This window comes from Thalassophryne amazonica, chromosome 6, assembly GCF_902500255.1.
Source record: "Thalassophryne amazonica chromosome 6, fThaAma1.1, whole genome shotgun sequence".
NCBI lineage: Eukaryota > Metazoa > Chordata > Actinopteri > Batrachoidiformes > Batrachoididae > Thalassophryne > Thalassophryne amazonica.
Window position 1 is genome coordinate 3,327,956 of NC_047108.1, and position 22,692 is coordinate 3,350,647.

The 22,692-nt window shown below is 40.9% G+C and overlaps 1 protein-coding gene across 1 annotated transcript in view; it reads right to left on the reverse strand.

The window, feature by feature from the left end:
* vps13d (vacuolar protein sorting 13 homolog D) overlaps window positions 1-22,686 on the reverse strand; it is a 535,261-nt gene extending 512,575 nt beyond the window's left edge. Inside the window, 3 exon segments of the mRNA XM_034171656.1 lie at window positions 3,448-3,528; window positions 3,834-4,024; window positions 22,657-22,686. Of these exon segments, the coding sequence (XP_034027547.1) occupies window positions 3,448-3,528; window positions 3,834-3,956 (204 nt within the window). The 5' untranslated portion in view covers window positions 3,957-4,024; window positions 22,657-22,686.
* Between the last annotated feature and the right edge of the window lie 6 nt (window positions 22,687-22,692).

A 22,692-nucleotide genomic window follows, 5' to 3' on the forward strand; every position in this document is an offset into this window, starting at 1 on the left:
GTGTGTGTGTGTGTGTGTGGGGTCGGCTTTTCTTTTGATGTGAGTGTTATGAGCGGGACCGGAGCGGCAGGTGTTTTTTGGCATCGGCGATGCATGAGCATGTCCAGCTGCAGCGGTCAGTTGTACGAGTGTTTACTTGCTTTGAAAAGTTACAGCTAGTTATCAGACTGAAGCTGTGGAGTGTCTGTGTTGCTGAAGTTTGGAAATAAAGTCCAAGTTCAAGTGAGAAGCTGCGTCGTGCATGCAAGTCTGTCGGCCTCCCCAAATCAGAGTTAGTGAAAAGTCACACAAGGTGTGAAACACTGATAGAGGAATATATTCACTACACACTTGATTACCAGCTTTTTAAATTTCAATTTAATTCTAATTTATATATGTGTATCACAATCTTCAAGATCTGATACCTACAATTTAATTCCATAGTATGTGGTGAGTAGCCTACTGCCTCCGTACGGATTTGGTTAATTCAATAGTAATTGAATGAAAATGTGCTGCTTTGAATCCGTACTGAGGCAGTACTCACAACGTGCGTCATCTGTACTGCTGGTGAATCCGCAGCCTGGCCACAGCGAAAGTTCTGCATGCACTAAAACCTCCATGGCGTGTCTGCGTGCTCCTAAATTCATACTGAGGCAGTACTTACGACGTACGGATCTCCAAATTTAGCCCACGTTTTTGCAAGTAGACTGCACGCACGTGCAAGTACGGCGGGTTGTGACCACGGCTTAATCATGAGTGAAAAAAGTTTGTGTGTCATCATTCATGTTCACCTAAAAAATGGCAAAAAAAAACTAAAATTCTGCCAGAGTATGTAAATTTTTTGAGCACAACTGTATATGAAGAGTATACCAAACTCTACAATGAAGGCCCCGTTAACCAAGTAATGATAGACCTTGGTAACTCTCACCTCAGTCAGCTAAATGAAGAATAATATTCAATGTATAATAAAAAATGACTGCATTTAAATTCTACAGGGATAATTAGTTTAAAATCCACATAATGTTAATTTTTAATTCCAGTACCCATTGAAAAGACCTCAAAATTCTGTTTTCAAACAACTGTCACTTCAATTGATGTTTCGGCAGAATCATTTATTACTGTTCTTGGGATGGTGTTGTTCATATATGTCTTAACACAACATTATACAAATGTGTTAATAAAATATATTTGTGTGCAAAAATGCTTTTAAATTACTTTACATATTTGTGATTGCAGGTCCAGAAGCTTCTCTGACAGAAACAAACAAACTGAAAGCTTCAGCGTGTACTGGGACACAGTAAGTGAAATGGTAGGAAGCCTCCCTGCACATCTAATTCAAGTGAGACACTCCTGGACAGTGGTGTGTTTTAAAAAAGTAAGTAAAGCTAAAAATGCTTAAAACCGCTTTTATTTCCATACATGCAAACGCATTGGGAGCGCTGCACATTGTATTCTATAAACACAGTTGTTTTGCAATAAATGGCTTCATACAACCGCGAACCATGAGTAAAAAAAATTTTGTGCTATAATTCATATTCTCTGGAAAATGGCCAAAAAAAATAAAATAAAATAAAATCTGCCAGGGCATGTAAACCTTTGAGTACAACTGTACACACACACACACACACACACACACACACACACACACACACACACACACACACACACACACACACACAGTTGTATGCAGAAGTTTGGGCACCCATGATAATTTTCATGATTTTCCTTTATAAATCATTGGTTGTCTGGATCACAAATTTCAGTTAAATATATCATATAGCAGATAAACACAGTGATATTTGAGAAGTGAAATGAAGTTTCTAGTATTTACAGAAAGTGTGCAATAATTATTTAAACAAAATTAGCCAGGTGCATAAATTTGGGCAGCCTTGTCATTTTATTGATTTGAACACATTTAGCACTAATTACTGGAACACAAAATGGGTTTGGCAAGCTCAGTGACCCTTGACCTCCTTACACAGGTGAATCCAATCATGAGAAATTGTATTTAAGGTGGCCATTTGCAATTGTTTCCCCTCTTTGCATCTCTTCTAATGAGTGGCAACATGGGAGCCTCTAAACAACTCGCCAATGACCTGAAAACAAAGATTGGTCAACATCATGGTTTAGGGGAAGGATATAAAAAGCTATCTCAGACATTTCAGCTGTCAGCTTCCACTGTGAGGAACATAGTGAGGAAATGGAAGACCACAGGCAGAGTACTAGTTAAGACCTGAAATGGCAGGCCAAGAAAAATCTCAGATAAAGTGAAGCAATGGATGGTGAGAACAGTCATAGTCAACCCACAGACCTGCTCCAAAGACCTACAACATAATCTTGCTGCAGATAGTGTCTCTGTGCATCGTTCAACTATACAGCACACTTTGCACAAAGAGATGCTGTATGATGCTGTAATGCAGAGGAAGCCTTTTCTGCATACACGTCACAAACGGAGTCGGTTGAGGTATGCTAAAGCACATTTGGACAAGCCAGCTTCATTTTGGAATAAGGTGCTGTGGACTGATGAAACTAAAATTGAGTTATTTGGACATAACAAGGGGCAGTATGCATGGCTGAAAAAGAATAGCATTTCAAGAAAAACACTTGCTACCTACAGTAAAATTTGGAGGTGGTTCCACCATGCTGTGTGGCTGTGTGGCCAGTGCAGGTACTGGGGTCTTGTTAAAGTTGAGCGTCACATGGATTCCAGTCAATATCAGCAGATTCTTGAGAACAATGTTCATCAATCAGTGACAAAGTTGAAGTTGTGCCGGGGCTGGATCTTTCAATAAGACAATGACCCTAAACACTGCTCAAAATCTACTAAGGCATTCATGCAGAGGAACAAGTACAATGTTCTGGAATGGCCATCTCAGTCCCCAGACCTGAATATTATTGAAAATCTGCGGTGTGATTTTAAGTGGGCTGTCCATGCTCGGAAACCAACAAACCTGAGATGTTTTGTAAAGAAGAATGGTCCAACTATTGATGTATTTTTTCTGTTGGGATGCCCAAATTTATGCACCTGCCTAATTTTGTTTAAAAAATTATTGCACACTTTCTGTAGATCCTATAAACTTCATTTAACTTCTCAAATATCACTGTGTTTGTTTGCCATATGATATATTTAACTGAAATTGCTGATCCAAACAACCAATGATTTATAAAGGAAAATCATGGAAATCACCAGAGGTGCCCAAACGTTTACATACAACAGTTTGCCAATTAAACAATTGCAAATTATGAAGAAGACAATGCTCATATGTTAAGGGTATTTCAGCATTGAGTTATATTTTATTCTGCTCTGCACAGACCCACTGATTTCTGAGAAGTCCAAGACACTGCAGCTCACAAGTCAATTGTGAATTCAAGACAGGCACAGTGACTGGGGACACCGAGTTCTCTGAATTGAAACTGACCTGTCAGTGGCTTTGCCTGACCTCTGTTCAACATGTGTGGAAGGCTTACCTCAATGTTTTCCACAATCCTGGTGACCAATGAGGCAGTAACAGAGTACCAGTACGACTCGCCTCGCTGTTCACCCTGACTCTGGAGGAAACACATTGGTGCATTAATAACAACTGATCACGTACAAAGCTTCAACTGTCTGCTCAAAATGAATAAAAAGAATGTCTGTATCTGCTACTTTGAGTGTGATTGAACCTTGCACCATTTCAAGTGTCACATTATTGAGACACACATTCTGTGTTTGGCTAAACATAAGTTCCCCCTTTGATATAATCACACAGTCTGAGTGTGGGAGCAATGTACTTAATTGTACAGCTTGCTACACTTGAGGTAAACCATAAATGACAAGAGAACATATTTCTGATCTGCAACACAAATCCACCTACTTTCCATCTGTCTTCAAGAGCTTTAAGAAGACGTTTCTTCCGCTCCCTCTCCTCTTCGTCCTGTTTCTCTGCATCATATTCCTGAAGCTGTGCAGGGCCAATGATGAGGTTGAGTTGTGACATGGAAATGGCCCATGGCTCACTATGAGGCCGGTAAAAAGGGATATGAAGTGTGATCTTTCCAATGAAGCCTAATCACAGATAACAGGAAGAGATCATATTAGAGGTCACACAGCTTTTCATTCCTTTCACTAGTTGGTGTTGCTTATGGCATATGTTTTGAGTTGAAGGGCAAGGATTGGAGCACACGCAGGCACATACATACACAAACACACACACACACACCTATGACATTTTTCCCACAATACACCATCTCATAATATAATAAGGGCACCACGCTCAACCTCAACCTTATGTAGGAGTCACATGGGCACCACGAACAAGATGGCAGCTGGTTAGAGTCTCCTCACTTCCTGACTTATTATTTCCAATTTTATTAATGAGTGAGTAGCTCTTATTCGACTAATTCTTCTCTCTGTCGCTGTGGAAAAGCTCACTGTTGCTTTTTGGGAAGAAAATGAGAGGACAGATACTGAAATGTCTTCTAAACCTGTTAAGGGCGCACGCAGCGCTCCCAAACAACATGGCAAAGAACAAGGACAAAGCCAGGCTTCCGCAAATGATGTCAATCTGATTAAAGAAGTTCTTAAAATGAGCGGCACATTACAGATGGTCGCTGTGGATGTAACAACAATTGGATTTGCAGACTTGGGAAAAAAAAAATAAGCAGAGATGTGCATTTTTAACCTCGAGGATGCTACCAACCAGCTACAAACGGCTGCCTACAAGAGAGACGAGCTGGTAGATGCGATGTGGGAGCACATCCAAGTGCTTGAAAACCAAAGTAAATGAAATAATGTAAGAATTATTGGATTAAAAGAGGCTGTTGGTGCTGATGGGTCACTTGCGAGCTGTGTCTGTCTGAAAGATGTTGTCGGAGGAGTTCGGCATTAATGTCGATGATGCGGAGTTTGACATAGAGTGAGCCCAGTAGTGCAGGACATTCTAAACTATATGTGAAATAGTCAGCTATCACAATAAGATTTAGAATGTAAACATCCATCCATCCATCCATGTTCTTCCGCTTTATCCGGAGTCGGGTCGCGGCGGCAGCAGCTCAAGCAAAGCTGCCCAGACCTCCCGATCCACACACACCTCCCCCAGCTCCTCCGGGGGAACCCCAAGGCGTTCCCAAGCCAGTCGAGAGATGTAGTCCCTCCAGCGTGTCCTGGGTCTTCCCCGGGGTCTCCTCCCAATGGGACGTGCCCGGAACACCTCTCCAGAGGCGTCCAGGGGGCATCTGGAAAAGATGCCCGAGCCACCTCAACTGACTCCTTTCGACGTGGAGGAGCATCGAAAGAATGTAAACATAAATTGTACATTTCAAAAACAGCGTGTAGGGAATGCTAATGCGAAACTATTTAGAAAACAATCAGATGTCACAATAAGATTTAGAATGTAAATACAAATGGTAAATTTCAAAAACATATGTACAATGTAGTGCAGGACATGCTAAACTATTTGTGCCACTCAAAAAAGAATTATTGTCCAACACAACACAGAGGGGCACATTGCAGGCCTGACACTTCACGGTGTGTCACTCCTCTTGTTGCCCATGTGAAGGCATCGTTGGCACCTCAATCTGCCTTTTGTGGCCTTCTGGTGAGGCTCTGTGCCTGTCACAATTGGCACAGGAACGTGGTTCTGGCTCCTGTTCTGTGGGACACCTGTTTTGTCTGTGCCACACAGTTGACACACCAGCTCCACCATAAAGTCCTTGTGTGGGGTGCACTTCATGGGCTGCACTTGCTTGACACTGATGATCTCACAATGCAAGATGAATCCATTTGTGGTTATAATGTCAAGGAAGTGCAGCAACACTGTCCTGTACCAGTGTGCAGTTTTCCGATGGATGTAGTAGTACTGGATGAGCTGGTCAGATAGGTCGACTCCACCCATGTTTTTATGATAAGCCAACACTGGCGTAGGACAGGGAATGTCTTTCACCATCCAGCGTCCATCTTTCGCATCCTTCACCCTTCTCTGCACTGTCTCACCCGAAAACACATGATGGATGGTGGAGCACACAGACACCTCCTGTGTGTCCATCCACTTTACAAACACCAGAGGCCCCTCTCTTATCCATCTTATAGATCCTCTTTCAGATTTTTTGGTGAGAGCATTTGCCCTCCCTCTGGGGCATCCTCGTCTGTTCTCCCTGTATGTGACACATGCCCTAAACTTCATGTTACCCAGGTCCATGAACAGTTTGGGACTCATGTAAAAAATTGCCCATGTAAATGTGGTACGCAGCACCAACAGAGGATGGCTGGATCAGGTTCATGACCACATTGTACGACAGCCCGTGCTCACTTGTGGTCACAGTCTTGCCAGTGCAAATGGTGAACTTGAGTGTGTAGCCATTACTTGAAACAACTAACACAAAATGTTTCATGCCCCATTTTGCTGGGTTGTCCTTCAAATATTGAGTCATTCCAGTTTTTTGCCTTCATCACCACCATCCTTTCATCCACTGCCAGCTCCCTCCTCGGATGGTAATAAGCCTAGTAGGCACTGAGGATGTCATCATAAAGAGGCCTGACTCAAAACAGTCTGTCATGACCTGTTGTTCCCTTTTTTGTACATCCTCATGTGGATCACTTAGGTGGATGTTCCAGAATATCAATCTAAATCTATCTGTGGACATTACTTTCACTGGAAAGGGCACAGATAAAATATTATTTTGTTTCCAGTAGTCCTGGAGACTTGGCAGTGACAACAACAACATGTATATCAGAAGTCCAAAAAAAACCTGTCCAGATCTTGCATTTCAATGTCTGTCCAGTTGTATTTTTTCCTTAATGCCTTGTTTTTTGCAGCAATTTTATTGGTGCAAATTGTGTTGTATGGCTGGGGGGCCTGGCTGCCTTTTTGTTTCTGTCTTTTGTTTTTCCTTCCAGGTGGCTTGCATTTGGGACTGAGTGGCTGTGTTGCTGAGGTTATCAGGACCTCACCCTGATCACCTGCGGCTCGTCAGGACTCACAGCTGAGGTGCATCTATATGGATTGGAACATGGTGGCATTTAAGACTGGAGTATACAGTGTGGATTTGCCAGAGACTCGACCTTGTGACCAGACGGGTGAGATCGTCGTCTCGGGAGCCATCTCATCATCAGTGGATGCAGAGAATGTCCAGGGTTTGATGCACGGTCTGTGAAAGAGGAGGGGGTGAGGTCTCACGCTCGTCAGCACACTTCCTGAGGTACGTTAGATTTTGTGACTAACATTTATACAGTCAGTAAATGTGGTGTCCCTCACACCTTTTTATATTGAGCTGTATGTTAGTCATGTATCGGCTTCCACTGCAGTGGAGTTTTGTGAACTGGATGTTCCATGCCTGCAGGTTGGGAAGCTGATCAGTAATCAAGCCAGGAAGTGTTTGCTGTTTGTACACCTTTAAGTGTTCTCTCTGTGTGTAGAGTGTGGACTCACATAATGGTTCCTTCTTTCACAGACTCGGTTTGTTGCGGCCACCTGGGGGGTGTCGGCGGGGTCCTTGGGTCCGAACAGCTTCTGGCTCCAGACCGTTAGCGCTGCTGGGAGCGCACCACGCCAGACCGCACTTTCTTTTGTTATTTTTTGTATCACTGTTATGTATTAAATTCAGTTAGCCTTTGTACCGTGCTCTGCTTATTTCATACTGGGTCCTTCAAACGCTGGTCGGTTCTCCGAGCTGCGTCCGACACATAACAAATTGTTCGAATTGTGTCAGTTGCAAAAAACAAAAGAAAAAGGTCTTTTGGATGTTGGATGGAAACTGTATCAACCTGGTTTCCTGGTGTTCCCCGAGGCTGAAATCTGCTTACTGCTGGACCAGTGTCTACGTCCTCCTCCGTGTTCTACCAGTCAGCGCTGGGGCGTATCTCAGCTGCGTGACCGAGCGGAAATCTGGATCTGGAAAAAGAAGCGCAAGCTCCGACTCTCTTCAGATATACATGCACACGTTGGTGGATCCACCTGCTTTGGTTGCTCCTCCAGAACAAAAGAGGGATCATCTCTTTCAGCACCAGAATTCTCACTGTCTGTTTTAGACTGACAATGCGCTGCATGCTCCATCTTCCTCCAGTTTAAAAAATAACTGAAGCGCTTGCTTCACATTCATAAAATACCTAATTTTTACACAAAAAAAAAAACAACAACAAAACACTAACCACACACACTTCCCACCAGTAACAAACACACATGGGATTAGTGAACACATGTGGGGTTAATGACTTCTAATTGGTGAAAAATTTCAGGAGCCAACCAATGAGGAAGAAGGAGTCATATTTCTTCCCACTGCTGTTGCTGCTGCAGTAGAGAAGGAAATGATCTTTTTGGCTGCGTGTGTGTACATAAATATGCAGCAAAAAAATGACAATAATATTCACGAAAACACATGGCGGAAAAATACTCATAAGTCAAGTTATACTAGGGCTATTAACAAAATTTAAATTTATGTCCACTTAATTTCAATTTCAACTTATTTTCAATTTATTTTCCTTTATATAGCACCAAATCACAACAGAGTTGCCTCAAGGTGCTTCACACAGGTAAGGTCTAACCTTACCAACCCCCAGAGCAACAGTGGTAAGGAAAAACTCTGAGGAAGAAACCTCAAGCAGACCAGACTCAAAGGGGTGACCCTCTGCTTGGGCCATTTACACGGGGGCACGTCATTCGACTCCAGAGGGTTAAACAGCATGAAAATCTGATCAAACCATTTTTATGGGAAGGGAAAAGAGCCAGAATAAGACTGAACTCTCATGATCAGGCCCTTTAGGGCCATCTGTTATTAGTAGGGATCTTTTGTGTTTTATCCATGCTTTGTCATATGTTATCATTAGTTTTGTTTCTGTTAATCTTGTATTTGTTCACTCTTGGTCACTTAGTCACCCCAGTCTTAGTTTGATTCTGCTTACTTCATTTCTTGTATTATGCTTTGGTTACCGGTTCAGTTTTGAGCACCTTGTATTCTTAGCTTAGTTCTGTTTATCACATTTTTGTATTATACTTTAGTCACAGGTATTGGTTATTATTTATCTTCAAGTGTTTCTTCGGATAATCTTCTGTTTGTCACTTATTGCTCATCAGTTAGTTCTTTTTTATTTATTGCACTATTCTGTAGTCACCAGTTTTGTTTATCTGCTGTTCTCATTTCTGTTTTCTCTTGTACTTTTATATTGGGTTTTTGCTTTCTGTTAATTAGTCAGCTCCTGTTTAGTTTTGCTTCAGTATTGACTTTCTGATCAGTTCTTGTACGTTTTTTCTTTTGTATTTATTATATCTTGGTTTGCTTTTAGTTCCCATGATTCTTGCTCTGTCCCGGTCCCCTAGTATCGTTTTCTGTTTTGCTCTGTTCTCACGTCATCCTCATTTGTTTGTGTTCACTCCACTTCCTGTACCCGCCTCGTGTCTTTGTCTCCCACACTTTGATTCTGTCTGTTTTGTATTTTCATTCACTGCCGCTCTTGCACCTGCTCACGCATCTTTGTATCTGACATTACTCCCTTCCCCATTATCTTACCCATGCTTAACCTTTGTCTTCCTTGGCCACGCCCCCTTCCAGAACCTTCACCGACACCTGTGTCTTGTTGCACTAATTACATCACCAGTTATATAAGTCCTCACAGTCTCACAGTCCCTCGCTCGATTGTTGAATGATTTTACTTTCCAGCTCTCACGTCCTTGCCTTGTTTTGCCTTGTATTCAGCCTGCCGGTATTTGACCTTGTTTTGTCCATGACCACGATTTTTGTCTCTGCCTTTGATTGCCACCACACCGTGTATTTTGACCTTTGCCTGTTTTCTCGACAGCCTCAAGTCTGACTGTACCTTTGCCTCGCTGCTAGACCTCCTGTGTACCAAATCCCAGCTTGTAATTATACCTTTTTCTTACACCAGTCTGTCTGTGAGAGTTCTGCATTTGTGTCCTGCTCGGTTTGTGCCACGCCTGACAATGAACAAACTGTATGCACCAAAAGAAAAAGCCAGTCTAGGATTGCCCAATGCAAATTTGTATTGCCAGTCATTTGAAATGGCCAAATTAGTTAAACACTGGGAAAAGATCAAGCATGGGCAAGAATGGGTAGATATTGAAAAAGAAATTTGTTTACCATTTGATCCTAAACATAAATTGTGCCAGAAATCTCACACTACTAACCCAGTACATGCTCATTCGAGCCAAGTGTGGATAAGTGTACATAAAATGTTGAAAGTACAAATTGGAGTGCAAAAGTATTTATCTCTCTGGAACAATCAAGCTATTTGAATTGGCAAAACACCAGTGTTCTGGAGACATTGGCATTCCCGTGTCATACACACTACTGAAGATACAGTTGTATGTAAAAGTTTGGGCACCCCGATAAGTTCCATGAATTTCCTTTATAAAATCATTGGTTGTTTGGATCAGCAATTTCAGTTAAATATATCATATAGCAGACAAACACAGTGATATTGGAAAAGTGAAATTAAGTTTATAGGATTTACAGCATGTTTGCAATAATTCTTTAAACCATCTGCCTCGATTTGGCTTGTCAGTATCTCATAAAGAAAAAGTGAAATTTCCCAATGATGGGATATACAGGCTTAAAAGGAGTTGAACAAAATTAGGCAGGCGCATAAATTTGGGCAGCCCAAAAAAAAAAAAAAAAATACATCAACATTTAGTAGAGCTTCCTTTTGCAGAAATAACAGCCTCTAAACGCTTCCTATAGCTTCCAATGAGAGTCTGGATTCTGGTTGGAGGTATTTTGGACCATTCTTCTTTACAAAACATCTCCAGGTCAGTCAGATTTGTTGGTTTCCGAGCATGGAAAGCCACTTAAAATCACACCACAGATTTTCAATAATATTCAAGTCTGAGGACTGAGATAGCCATTCCAGAACATTGTACTTGCTCCTCTGCATGAATGCCTTAGGAGATTTTGAGCAGTGTTTAGGGTCATTGTCTTGTTGAAAGATCCAGCCCCGGAGCAACTTCAGCTCTGTCACTGATTCATGAACATTGTTCTCAAGAATCTGCTGATATCGACTGGAATCCATGCGACGCTCAACTTTAGCAAGATTCCCAGTACCTGCACTGGCCACACAGCCCCAGAGCATGATGGATCTACTGGTGCCAGACGTTCAGTACTTCAGCTGTCTGTGGGTTGACTATGACTGTTCTCACCATCAGTCACTTCAGCTTATCTGAGATTTTTCTTGGCCTGGCACTTCGTGCCTTAACTACTACTGTGCCTGAGGTCTTCCATTTCCTCACGATGTTCCCCACAGTGGAAACTGACAGCTGAAATCTCTGTGTAAGGAGGTCAAGGGTCAATGAGTTTACGAAACCAAGTTTGTGTTCCAATAATTAGTGTTAAATGTATTAAAATAAATAAAATGACAAGGGTGCCCAAATTTATGCACCTGCCCAAGTTGTTTAAATAATTATTGCACACTTTCTGTAAATACTAGAAACTTCATTTCACTTCTCAAATATCACTGTGTTTGTCTGCTATATGACATATTTAACTGAAATTTGTGATCCAGACAACCAATGATTTATAAAGGAAAATCATGAAAATTATGACAGGTGCCCAAACTTTTACATACAACTCTGGGCAATTTGTATCTTATGCAGATCTTGTTTAAAAACTCAAATTGAAACGGAAAGGTAACTTTTGGAAATATTTATAAATGAGACAGTGTGTCATCTCCAAACTTAAAGAGGGTGGTGAAAATATAATTTTGGAATACATTAACATGCCACGGGAACACCACACAGCTTCGCAGTTTTCCAGGGTTGTGAGTGATAGCTGAAGTGGTGACTCAGGAAATGTCAAACTTGTATGACAGAATCCATGCTCTACAAACAGAAACCTAATACAGAGGATGAAGACACTGACTGGGATAACTTTTGGAATGACCTAAAAATCCGTCAAATTGCATCAAGAACACAAAGACTGTCAGACAATGAGGCCAGAACTTGAATGTCTGGATTTACCTCTTCCAAGCTGATTGCAGGAAATTGTTTTATCTTGCTCAGCATCTTTGTACCTGTAATATGCACTTGTAAATAGAGACTGGGGTGAGGGTGCACCAGCCAACTGTTTTTTTTATTTTTATTATTATTATTATTATTTACTATTTTGATTCTTTTGATTCTCTTAAATCTTAAAATCAATAAATTTAAATGACAATAAATCTTCAAACTTATGTAAGTCATAATCTGCGGTATCATGTCATCACCATCCATGAAGGACCTTTGGTATTATCATGTACAGAAGGCCAAACACCCTCCACTTTAGGTCACCACAACTATAATCAAAATACACCAAACATCAAATTGTACAACCCCAATTCCAATGAAGTTGGGACGTTGTGTAAAATGTAAATAAAAACAGAATACAATGATTTACAAATCCTCTTCAACCTATATTCAATTGAATACACCACAAAGACAAGATATTTAATGTTCAAACTGATAAACTTTATTGTTTTTGTGCAAATATTTGCTCATTTTGAAATGGATGCCTGCAACAGGTTTCAAAAAAGCTGGGACAGTGGTATGTTTACCACTGTGTTACATCACCTTTCCTTCTAACAACACTCAATAAGCATTTGGGAACTGAGGACACTAATTGTTGAAGCTTTGTAGGTGGAATTCTTTCCCATTCTTGCTTGATGTACGACTTCAGTTGTTCAACAGTCTGGGGTCTCCGTTGTCATACTTTGCGCTTCATAATGCGCCACACATTTTTAATGGGCGACAGGTCTGGACTGCAGGCAGGCCAGTTTAGTACCCACACTCTTTTACTATGAAGCCACGCTGTTGTAACACGTGCAGAATGTGGCTTGGCATTGTCTTGCTGAAATAAGCAGGGACATCCCTGAAAAAGACGTTGCTTGGATGGCAGCATGTGTTGCTCCAAAACCTGGATGGACCTTTCAGCATTGATGGTGCCATCACAGATGTGTAAGTTGTCCATGTCATGGACACTAACACACCCCCATACCATCACAGATGCTGGTTTTTGAACTTGTGCTGGTAACAATCTGGATGGTCTTTTTCCATGATTTCCAAAAACAATTTGAAATGTGGACTCATCAGACCACAGCACACTTTTCCACTTTGCGTCTGTCCATTTCAAATGAGTTCAAGCCCAGAGAAGGCGGCGGTGTTTCTGGATGTTGTTGATGTATGGCTTTCGCTTTGCATAGTAGAGTTTTAACTTGTACTTGCAGATGTAGCGACAAACTGTGTTAAATGACAATGGTTTTCTGAAGTGTGCCTGATCCATCCAGTAAGGTCAGGAACACTTCAGAAAACCATTACACAATGATGTCGGTTTTTAATACAGTGCATTCAATGCTGGTTTTCGGTCTTGCCGCTTACGTGAAGAAAGTTCTCCAGATTCTCTGAATCTTCTGATTATATTATGGACTGTACGAGATGATGGAATCCCTAAATTTCTTGCAATTGAACGTTGAGAAACATTGTTCTTAAACTGCTGAACTATTTTTTCACGCAGTTGTTCACACTGTGGTGATCCTCGCACCATCTTTCCTTGTGAACGGCTGAGCCTTTTGGGGATGCTCCTTTTATACCCAATCATGACACTCGTTTCCAATTAACCTGTTCACCTGTGGAATGTTCCAAACAGGTGTTCTTTGAGCATTCATCAACTTTCCCAGTCTTTTATTGCCCTTGTCCCAGCTTTTTTGAAACGTGTTGCAGTCATCCATGTCAAAATGAGCAAATATCTGCACAAAAAAAAAAAAAAAAAAAAAAAAAAAAAAGACTATCAGTTTGAACATTAAATATCTTGTCTTTGGACTTCCGGTTTGGCTACGGAGGAAGATGGTCGCATAAAGTGAGAGCTCCGCACAGCTGGGCTATTTAACCCACTCTCATTAACTTGATACGAGACTTTTGGCATCTACTATTCAAATATGAGTGGGGGGGCCAAATCTAAGAACAAGAAGATGCCGGAAAAACAAGAGAAAGAAACACCGTCTCCGGGCACGCAGATCGCAGCTGATGCTAACGCTAAGGGGGCAGAATATGGTGGTGACCCGACAGAATCCGTTCACGCTTCTTTAAAAAAAATAAGTGAACAATTCGCTTCTTTAAGAATGGAGTTAAAAACGGACTTGGACACATTCAGAAATGATTTCAAGCAAGACGTGAAGAAGGAGTTGAACGAACTCAAGCAGCAGATGGATCAGCAGCTAACCACCGTATCACTTTCACTTTCGATTCAGGACCAGGGTGAGAAACTCAGGGAGGCTGCTGCACAAATTGACGAGCTGGAACCATGGTCAGCTACGGTACATGAGGCACTCCAACAATCACTTAAAGACCAGAGGGTGCTGCTGAACAGGGCCAACGACCTAGAATTGAGGTCAAGGAGGAATAATTGAAGAATTTACGGAGTGCCTGAAGGAGCGGAGGGGTCCTCAGTGCTACAGTTTGTGGAGAAATTGATAATTGATGAGAAGCTTACTGAAGATGGGACGGATCTACAAATACAATGTGCACACCGCTCACTCACATCAAAGCCGAACCCCAGTGCACCGCCTAGATCCATAGTGGTCAATTTTCTCCAGTTCAAGAAAAGAAACAATCCTCAAACAAGTTTGGCAAAAGAAAATCTTATTTGGCGGAAAGACTTTGTCGTGGTGCAGCGCCGCAAAGCCTATAAATATGTTAAATCTGTTTTGAAAGAGAAGGGCATTCGCTTCCAGACGCCTTTTACGCGTATGCATATTCACTGGGAGAGCGGCTCGCAGATCTATAACAGTGCCAAGGAGGCCGAGGAGGATTTGCGCAACAGGGGTTTCCCAGTCAGATGCGCGAGTGAGGATGACTCCAGCGGCTCTACAGCGGTAGTGCTACAAGGACTGGACCAGACAGTGCAATGGCAACGTGTCCAACATCGCAGATCTGCAGCTCAGCGTGCACGAGAGCGCTTGAAGGAATTTCATCGTAATAATGCCACTTGATTTAATCGGCCAAATGAGAGGATGCTGCCTGGGAGAATAAACACTGTAGGCACAAACTATAGTTTAAAATAAGGTTTGATCAAGAACTGCATGCATAAATTTTATTATGAATTGTTTGATTATTATCATCTATAAATCTGATTAGCCTAGCTGGGGGGGAGCTATAGTACCTGAGGTAGAACAAGTGGTAAGCTTTTGGGAGGGCAGCCACTAGTTCTGGGAGGGGGCCCTCTCTTTCAGAGGGGCTTTCCCCCTCACCTGGTAAAGGGTCGGGGAGGGTTTTGGTATACCCCACCTTGGGAGTCCTTGTTCATTTTAGGTTTGGTTCTTTTTTTTGTTTTTTGTTAAATGGTTTTCGCTCTTAGAGAAGAGTTGTTTTTTGTTTGGGAGGTTTAGCCATTATCATAATGAATGGGCTTCAGCATGATACAGAGTCAACAGTTGAGATTTATTACATTGAATGTCAATGGACTAGGTAATCCAGTAAAGAGGTCATGGGTCATGATTAAGGTAAAAAAAGATAATGTGCACATTATTTATTTGCAAGAAACGCACTTGTCAGCCCAGGAGCATGATAAACTTAAGTTTGGATATAATAATGTGTTTTACAGCTCACATGCTGAGAGTCATAAGAGAGGGGTAAGCGACACTTATCTCTAAATCTGTGAAATTCAAAGAACATAAGGTAATAAGAGATGACCAGGGAAGGTATGTCATAGTAAAGGGTATAATAGAAAATACAACTCTAACTTTGATAAATATCTATGCACCCCCTGATAGTGATGGATCCTTTTATAAAATGCTGTTTGATGTTGTTACAGTGGAGGCAGAGGGGATATGTGATTGTGCTGGAGACTGGAACGCAGTTCTAGATTTAAAATGGGACTCTACTAGTAAGAATAGAAATAAGAAAAACCTAACAAGAATACTCTACACAACTTTGGAGGAAATTGGCATGGTGGATGTGTGGAGACTTTTTCACCCGTCAGAGAAAGATTACACCCATTACTCGGTGCCTCACTGTTTACTCAAGGATAGATTATTTTCTAATGAAAAAGGAGGACTACTATAGAGTATTAGAATGTAGAATTGGAGTTGCAGATGTGTCAGACCATAATTCAGTTTAACTATTCAATTAGACAAGAGGCAGAAAAATACTGTATGGAGACTTAATGTTGGACTATTGAACAATCAATCAGTTACCGAATATATCAAGCAAGAAATAAAACTATTTATTGAACAGAATAATGACGGCCAAGTTGACCCTTCAATAGTATGGGATACGCTCAAGGCAGTATTGCGTGGAAAAATCATAGCCAAGACAACATACATAAAGAGAATTAGAACGGAACAATATCTAAAACTAACAAATGACTTGAAAGACCAAGAACACAAATTGAAATTAAAGAAAGATCAAGAGACACAAAATAAATACAAAAGTTGAAATCAGAGCTTGTAAATTTTTTAGATCAGGAAATAGAGAAAAAAAGTAGATATTTCAATCAGACATATTATGAACTTGGCCCAAAGTCAACCAAATTACTTGCCCATAGATTACGCAAACAACAAGCTGACGCTGCAATCCTTAAAATAAGAGATCCAATTTCACAAAAATTGGAGACAAATCCCAAGGAGAGAGAAAAAACTTTTTATAAATACTATAGCACGTTGTATTCACAAGCGGGTGCCCCTGACAAGGAATCAGCACAAATGTTTTTAGATCAGCTAGACCTTCCTTACATTGGGGAAATACAAAATAAAAAACTCACAAGTGAAATTACCATGAAAGAATTAGATAAAGCAGTAAGTAGTTTAAAAACAGGTAAGGCTCCAGGTAGTGACGGCTTCCCCACAGAGTGGTATAGGGTATTCGGGGAGGACCTGAAGCCACTCCTTCTTAGAGCCCTCAACTATGTTCATAAGGAGGGTAGAACGCCACCTTCATGGAGGGAGGCAATTATAACTCTAATCCCTAAAGAGAACAAAGATACAGAAAATTGTGCTAGTTACAGGCCAATATCAATTTTAAATGTTGACTACAAATTGTACACATCCATTATTACCAAGAGAATTAATACATTTATTGCAGACATAATAGATGAGGACCAGACTGGCTTTATAACAGGGAGGCAAAGTCATGACAGTATTAGAAGAACCCTCCATATACTACATAACATTACAAAATCAAACTTGAAAGCAGCCCTAATCAGCCTTGACGCTGAGAAGGCGTTTGACCGAGTGGATTGGGATTTCTTATATCTGACGTTAGATACGTTTGGTTTCACTGAAGATTCAATTAGGTGTATAAGGGCAATTTATCAAAAACCAACAGCAAGAATAAAGGTGAATGGTTCATTGACAGAGCATTTTAAGTTGAGTACAGGAACTCGACAAGGGTGTTGTTCGAGTCCCACCTTATTCGCTCTATACATCGAACCGCTGGCCCAGGCAATACGGCAATGTGTTGACCTGAAGGGAGTTGAGATAGGTGGAAGAGAGCAAAAAATTGGACTGTTCGCAGATGATATTTTGTTGTATCTTGAAGATATTAATATCTCCTTTCCTAGACTAATGGATCTATTACAAGAATTTAATATATATGCAGGATATAAGCTGAATGGGCCTCATGTATCAACGTTGCGTACGGCGATATTTGAGTATATATGGGGTGTACGCCAAAACGGCTGTGCTACTTGGCATTTATCAATGTGGTCGTAGGCGTACGCTGCGCTGAAAATATACACCAGGTCATGAGGTGGCGTAAATTATACACCAAAATGAACCAGCGCTGGAATCCACATAAAAATGAAGATGATCAACATGATAAACAGTGCCATTATACAAATCAATGCATATGAGGTCTATTAGGTAATAAACCGACCCTTTTATTTTTTTTTTAACTATATATATAATATGCGATTACACCAATCATGCTTGAACCCTCGTGCGCATGCGTGAGTTTTTTCACGCGTGTCGGTGACGTCATTTCCCTGTGGGCAGGCCTTGAGTGAGATGTGGTCCCGCCCTCTCGGCTGAATTCCTTTGTTTCACACGCTGCTCGAGACGGCGCGTGTTGCTTTATCAAAATTTTTTCTGGACCTGTGAGGAATATCCGAGTGGACACTATTCGAGAAATTCAGCTGGTTTTCGGTGAAAAGTTTAACGGCTGATGAGAGATTATGGGGTGTTTCTGTCGGTGTAAGGACTTCGACTTCCCACGAAGCGGGACGTCGTGCAGCGCTTCCAGGTGCCGTCGTCGGCCTGTTTCGACCTGAAAACATCCTAATTTAAGGCTTAATTCACCCAGGACGTCGTGAGAGAACAGAGAAGATTCAGAAGAGGCCGGCATGAGGACTTTATGCGGACATTCCACTGTTTAAGGACATTTTCTAATGAAAGACGTGTGCGCAAATTCGCCGAGTCGTTTCCGTGACGACTTGCCGAATCTTTGTGCGCTGCGACAGGAAAAACACCTCCGTGTTGAAAACCATTTGTAAAATTCAGGCGGCTTTTGATGGCTTTCAACAAGTGAGTAACTGAGAAACTGTTTAACAGCTTGGGCATGTTCCAACTTGCCCGTTAAGGTTTCCAACGGAGGTGTTTTTCCTGTCGCGACCCCCCGCAGTCGGGTCCGGCCTGACATGCGACTGCCCGCACGTTCTTTCATTACAAAATGTCCGTTAACAATGGAATGTCCGAATAAACTCCTCATGCCGACTTCTTCTGAAAGTTCTCTGTTCTCTCACGACTTACTGGGTCAACAGAGCCGGAAATGTGGAAGTTTTCAACTTGAAACGGCGAGACGTTGCCGCCTCGAAGCGCAGATCGCCGTCAGGCGCCGTGGGCCGTCCTTACGGCGACACTACCAGACCAAAATCTCTCATCAGCCGTTAAAATTTTTACCGAAAACCAGCTGAATTTATCGAATGGTGTCCACTCAGTTGTGCCTTACAGTTTTGAAAAAATTTTGATCAAACAAAGCAGCAGTCTGAGCCATTCCTAAACAATGAAAAAAATCAATTAGAGGGTGGGCGACTCCTCACTCAAAGACTACCCACAGGCGAATGACGTAACCGACAGGAGTGAAAAAACTCTTGCATGCCCACGAGGGTTCAAGCATGTCTGATGTAATCACACGTGATTCAAATCCATATGGTTTGTGAAAAAAATAATAAGGTTGGATACTTTTCTAATAGACCTCATATGTTACATAAATAACACTTTCCTGATTATACTACATAATAATCAATACAAATCCCGCCTTTGCGGGATTGTTATGGAGCACGATCTGTGGCCACAGCGTTACTGCAAAGAAAGCGCTGCTCGCCTTTTTCTCCAGACTTCGAGCCTGGAGCCAGAGCAGCGCTGAGCTTAACTTTATGTGGTGTGATCGTTATAGACTATGAAATTGATAATAACAATTGTAGTTTCATCATTCCCTTAATTCGCCCGTGCTGCAACCAGGTTTTGTCATCTCCATTCGGTTGTCACAATAAAATAAATACAGAAATACATTTAAAAAATAAAGAAATCTGACAGATTAGGCGTGTCTTATTAATTGAGCGAGCAAATATCCACGTCAAGAATTATTGACATGTGAAAAGAGAATACAGTGGTCCCTCGCTATAATGCCATTCACCTGTTGTGGCCTCGGAGTCTCGCGGAATATTTAGTCCAATTCTGCATGCCTTTTTTTTTTTTTTTTTTTTTTTTTTTTACAGTGTTCTGTGTTCTGCGTATCTGTTTATAAGAATCTTGTTGCCCAGAAGAGAAAAGAGCGCAAACAACTACTCATAACTGTGTTTGTCACAAGGAAACAACACCTGCTGCAGCGAGATGTGAGTGGGAAAAGGCACAGTGCCAGGACGCAGAGGCCCGATCTGTGAAATACTGGTCAGTCACTATTAATAATTTCTTATGTGTCCGACCTCGTTCGTTGATCATTAAAATTAATTTGTTAGTTCTAAATGCCATCATAATTATTTATAGGAAAACGTTCTATTTTTATTTCTCAAACAAATGTTTGGGCCTGAAAACAGTTTGGTATTATTTTCCTACTAAGGTTTGAACTTTGAGAGTGTTTACACACGAGAGAAAAGTGAGAAAATGTTCATGCCTGATTGAGAAAGTGTATAAACTGTGTAGTGAGGGGTTTTACAGCTTTGAAACGTCTATAATAATTGTACAAAATAACGCTGGCTACGTCGCGGTTTCGCGTATTACGGACTATTTTTTAGAACGTAACTCCAGCGATTAATGAGGGACCACTGTAACACTTTATTGATTATATACTACAAAACAATTGATACGACAGCCGCTTTTGACGCTCTATTGGCACACGTCGTGATTGGTGGAGTTCTTTTTCATTGCCGTCTCCCGGCTTCCATGTCGTAAAATGAGGGTGTGTCTGAAGCAGAGTCTGAATATTTATGGGCGTGTTTATTATAATTACGATCGTTTCCACCCGCCGCATTTATCAAGATCACGTCAGGCGTACGCCAGAAATGGGCAGGTGCGCACTGCTTGATACATGTCACGGCGACTTTGGTGTATTTCAAGTTTACGCCGTAAATTTACGCCACAAGTGCGCAACATTGATACATGAGGCCCAATGTCTCAAAAACTCAAATTTTACTCTTTAATCATACCCCCTCTGCCGCACTGTCGAGTAAATATTGTATCAAGTGGGATGCAGAAAAAATTTAATATCTTGGTGTGTTTTTAACCAAGGATCCATCACTATTGTATGAGGAAAATTATAACGTAGTTAATCAAAATTCAATAGCAGACATTGAAAGATGGTCCACGTACCCATTAGACTTCACTAGTAGGATAAATACAACAAAAATGAACCTTTTGCCAAGATTACTTTATTCATTTCAAGCACTTCCTGTTGATGTACCGTCTCAGAGTGGGATAAGATGATATCCAGATTTATTTGGAGTGGGAATAGAGCCAGAATCAGATATTCAACATTACAGTTGCCTAAAGATAAAGGAGGTATGGCCCTTCCTAATTTGAAACTGTATTTCTATGCTGCACAGCTCCGTTACCTCTGTTGCTGGTGTGACCCTAATTATTTTGCTAGATGGAAAGAGGTGGAGACATGTATTCCTGGGCAACAGGTACAGACTTACTTGGGCGAGGACAGTATACCCGATGCTTTAAAAAATGATCTTAATCCAGTGACTAAATATGCATTGGATATTTGGCTCAAGTTGGCGAGACAATTTAAATTGAATGAAGAAAGGAAAATTCTAAAATGGATAGCCTTTGATAAAGACTTTAAGCCGGGTATGCTTGACTCAACATTTAAGAGCTGGAGCTATAAAGGCCTCACTGCCTTTTATACAGTGGTGAAGAATACTGAGATGAGGAGTTTCAAGGAATTGAAGGATAAATTTGGACTTAGCAATCAGGATTTCTTTCGATATTTGCAGCTCAGAGAATATTACAATAAGGACATAAAATTCAACGGGAGTGACAAAACTAATGCAGTCTTGGATCTGTTGCTGGCATCATATGATTCAAAAACTCAAAAAATTATTTCCCGATTATATGTTAGCCTAATGGTCAACCATAAATACTCTACTGTCTATGTCAAAAATAAATGGGAAAAAGAGATGCTTATCACAATCTCTGATGAAGAATGTCTTTAAATATGTACATTGGCTCAGTCCTCAACCTGTTCACTTAAGTGGCGGGAATTTAACTGGAAAAATCTTATTCGCTTTTTTACCACTCCATCAATAAAGAGTAAACAACTAACAACGCCACAGGTCTGTTGGAGGCAATGTGGAGCGGATGATGCCAACCATACTCATGTTTTTTGGAGTTGCCCAAAAATTATAGTTTTGGAACACTGTATGGTTGACCTTAAACAAGATTTTGAAATATCCTATTCCCATGACAGGTACAATTTTGTATCTGGGTAGCATAACGAAGCTGGTTAGAACAGATGATCATTACCTGATTAAAATACTCCTGACAGCTGCTAGAAAAGCAATAACCAGGAAATGGCTCAAGCTTGAACCTCCCACCTACAACCAATGGACTGAGATTGTACAAGAAATATTCACAATGGAAAAGATGACACACACTCTGAGACTCAAGGAAGCAGTATTTAAAGATAAGTGGGATAAATGGATTACCTACAAAGGAACACGGACAGACATTGAATAGGTCTTACTATGCTGATGTATCATTTGTTACCTCCCTCTGTTTACATTGTTCTTATTGTTTGTTTGTTCAGGCACTGGCCTTGTTTCTGTTCTTTTAAATTGTGCAAAAATTAATAAAATTTTAAGTGAGAAAAAAATATCTTGTCTTTGTGGTGTATTCAACTGAATATGGGTTGAAGAGGATTTGCAAATCATTGTATTCTGTTTTTATTTACATTTTACACAACGTCCCAACTTCAGTGGAATTGTATGAAGTCTTCATGAGACTTTTGAACCAAGTTTCACCTTGGTACACAAAGTCATTGTAAAACAAACAGTGCCAATGTAGATGACAACGGTAAGGTATTCTCCCACAGTATTTTATAACTCCTAAATACATTATGATTTTCATTTGTTTAATACTTTATTTATTTTTAAATAATTTTTAAAAAAAGAGGCATGAAATGTTCTGGTGGAGTTGGCCATTTCAAAAACGGCCACCAACTCCACTTTGGCAAATTTTTTTTTTAATCACTGCAAAAAATTTTACGGAAGTGTATTTTTATGACGCTTCACCTGCTTTAACTTCATATGGGACACCAAACCCACGGA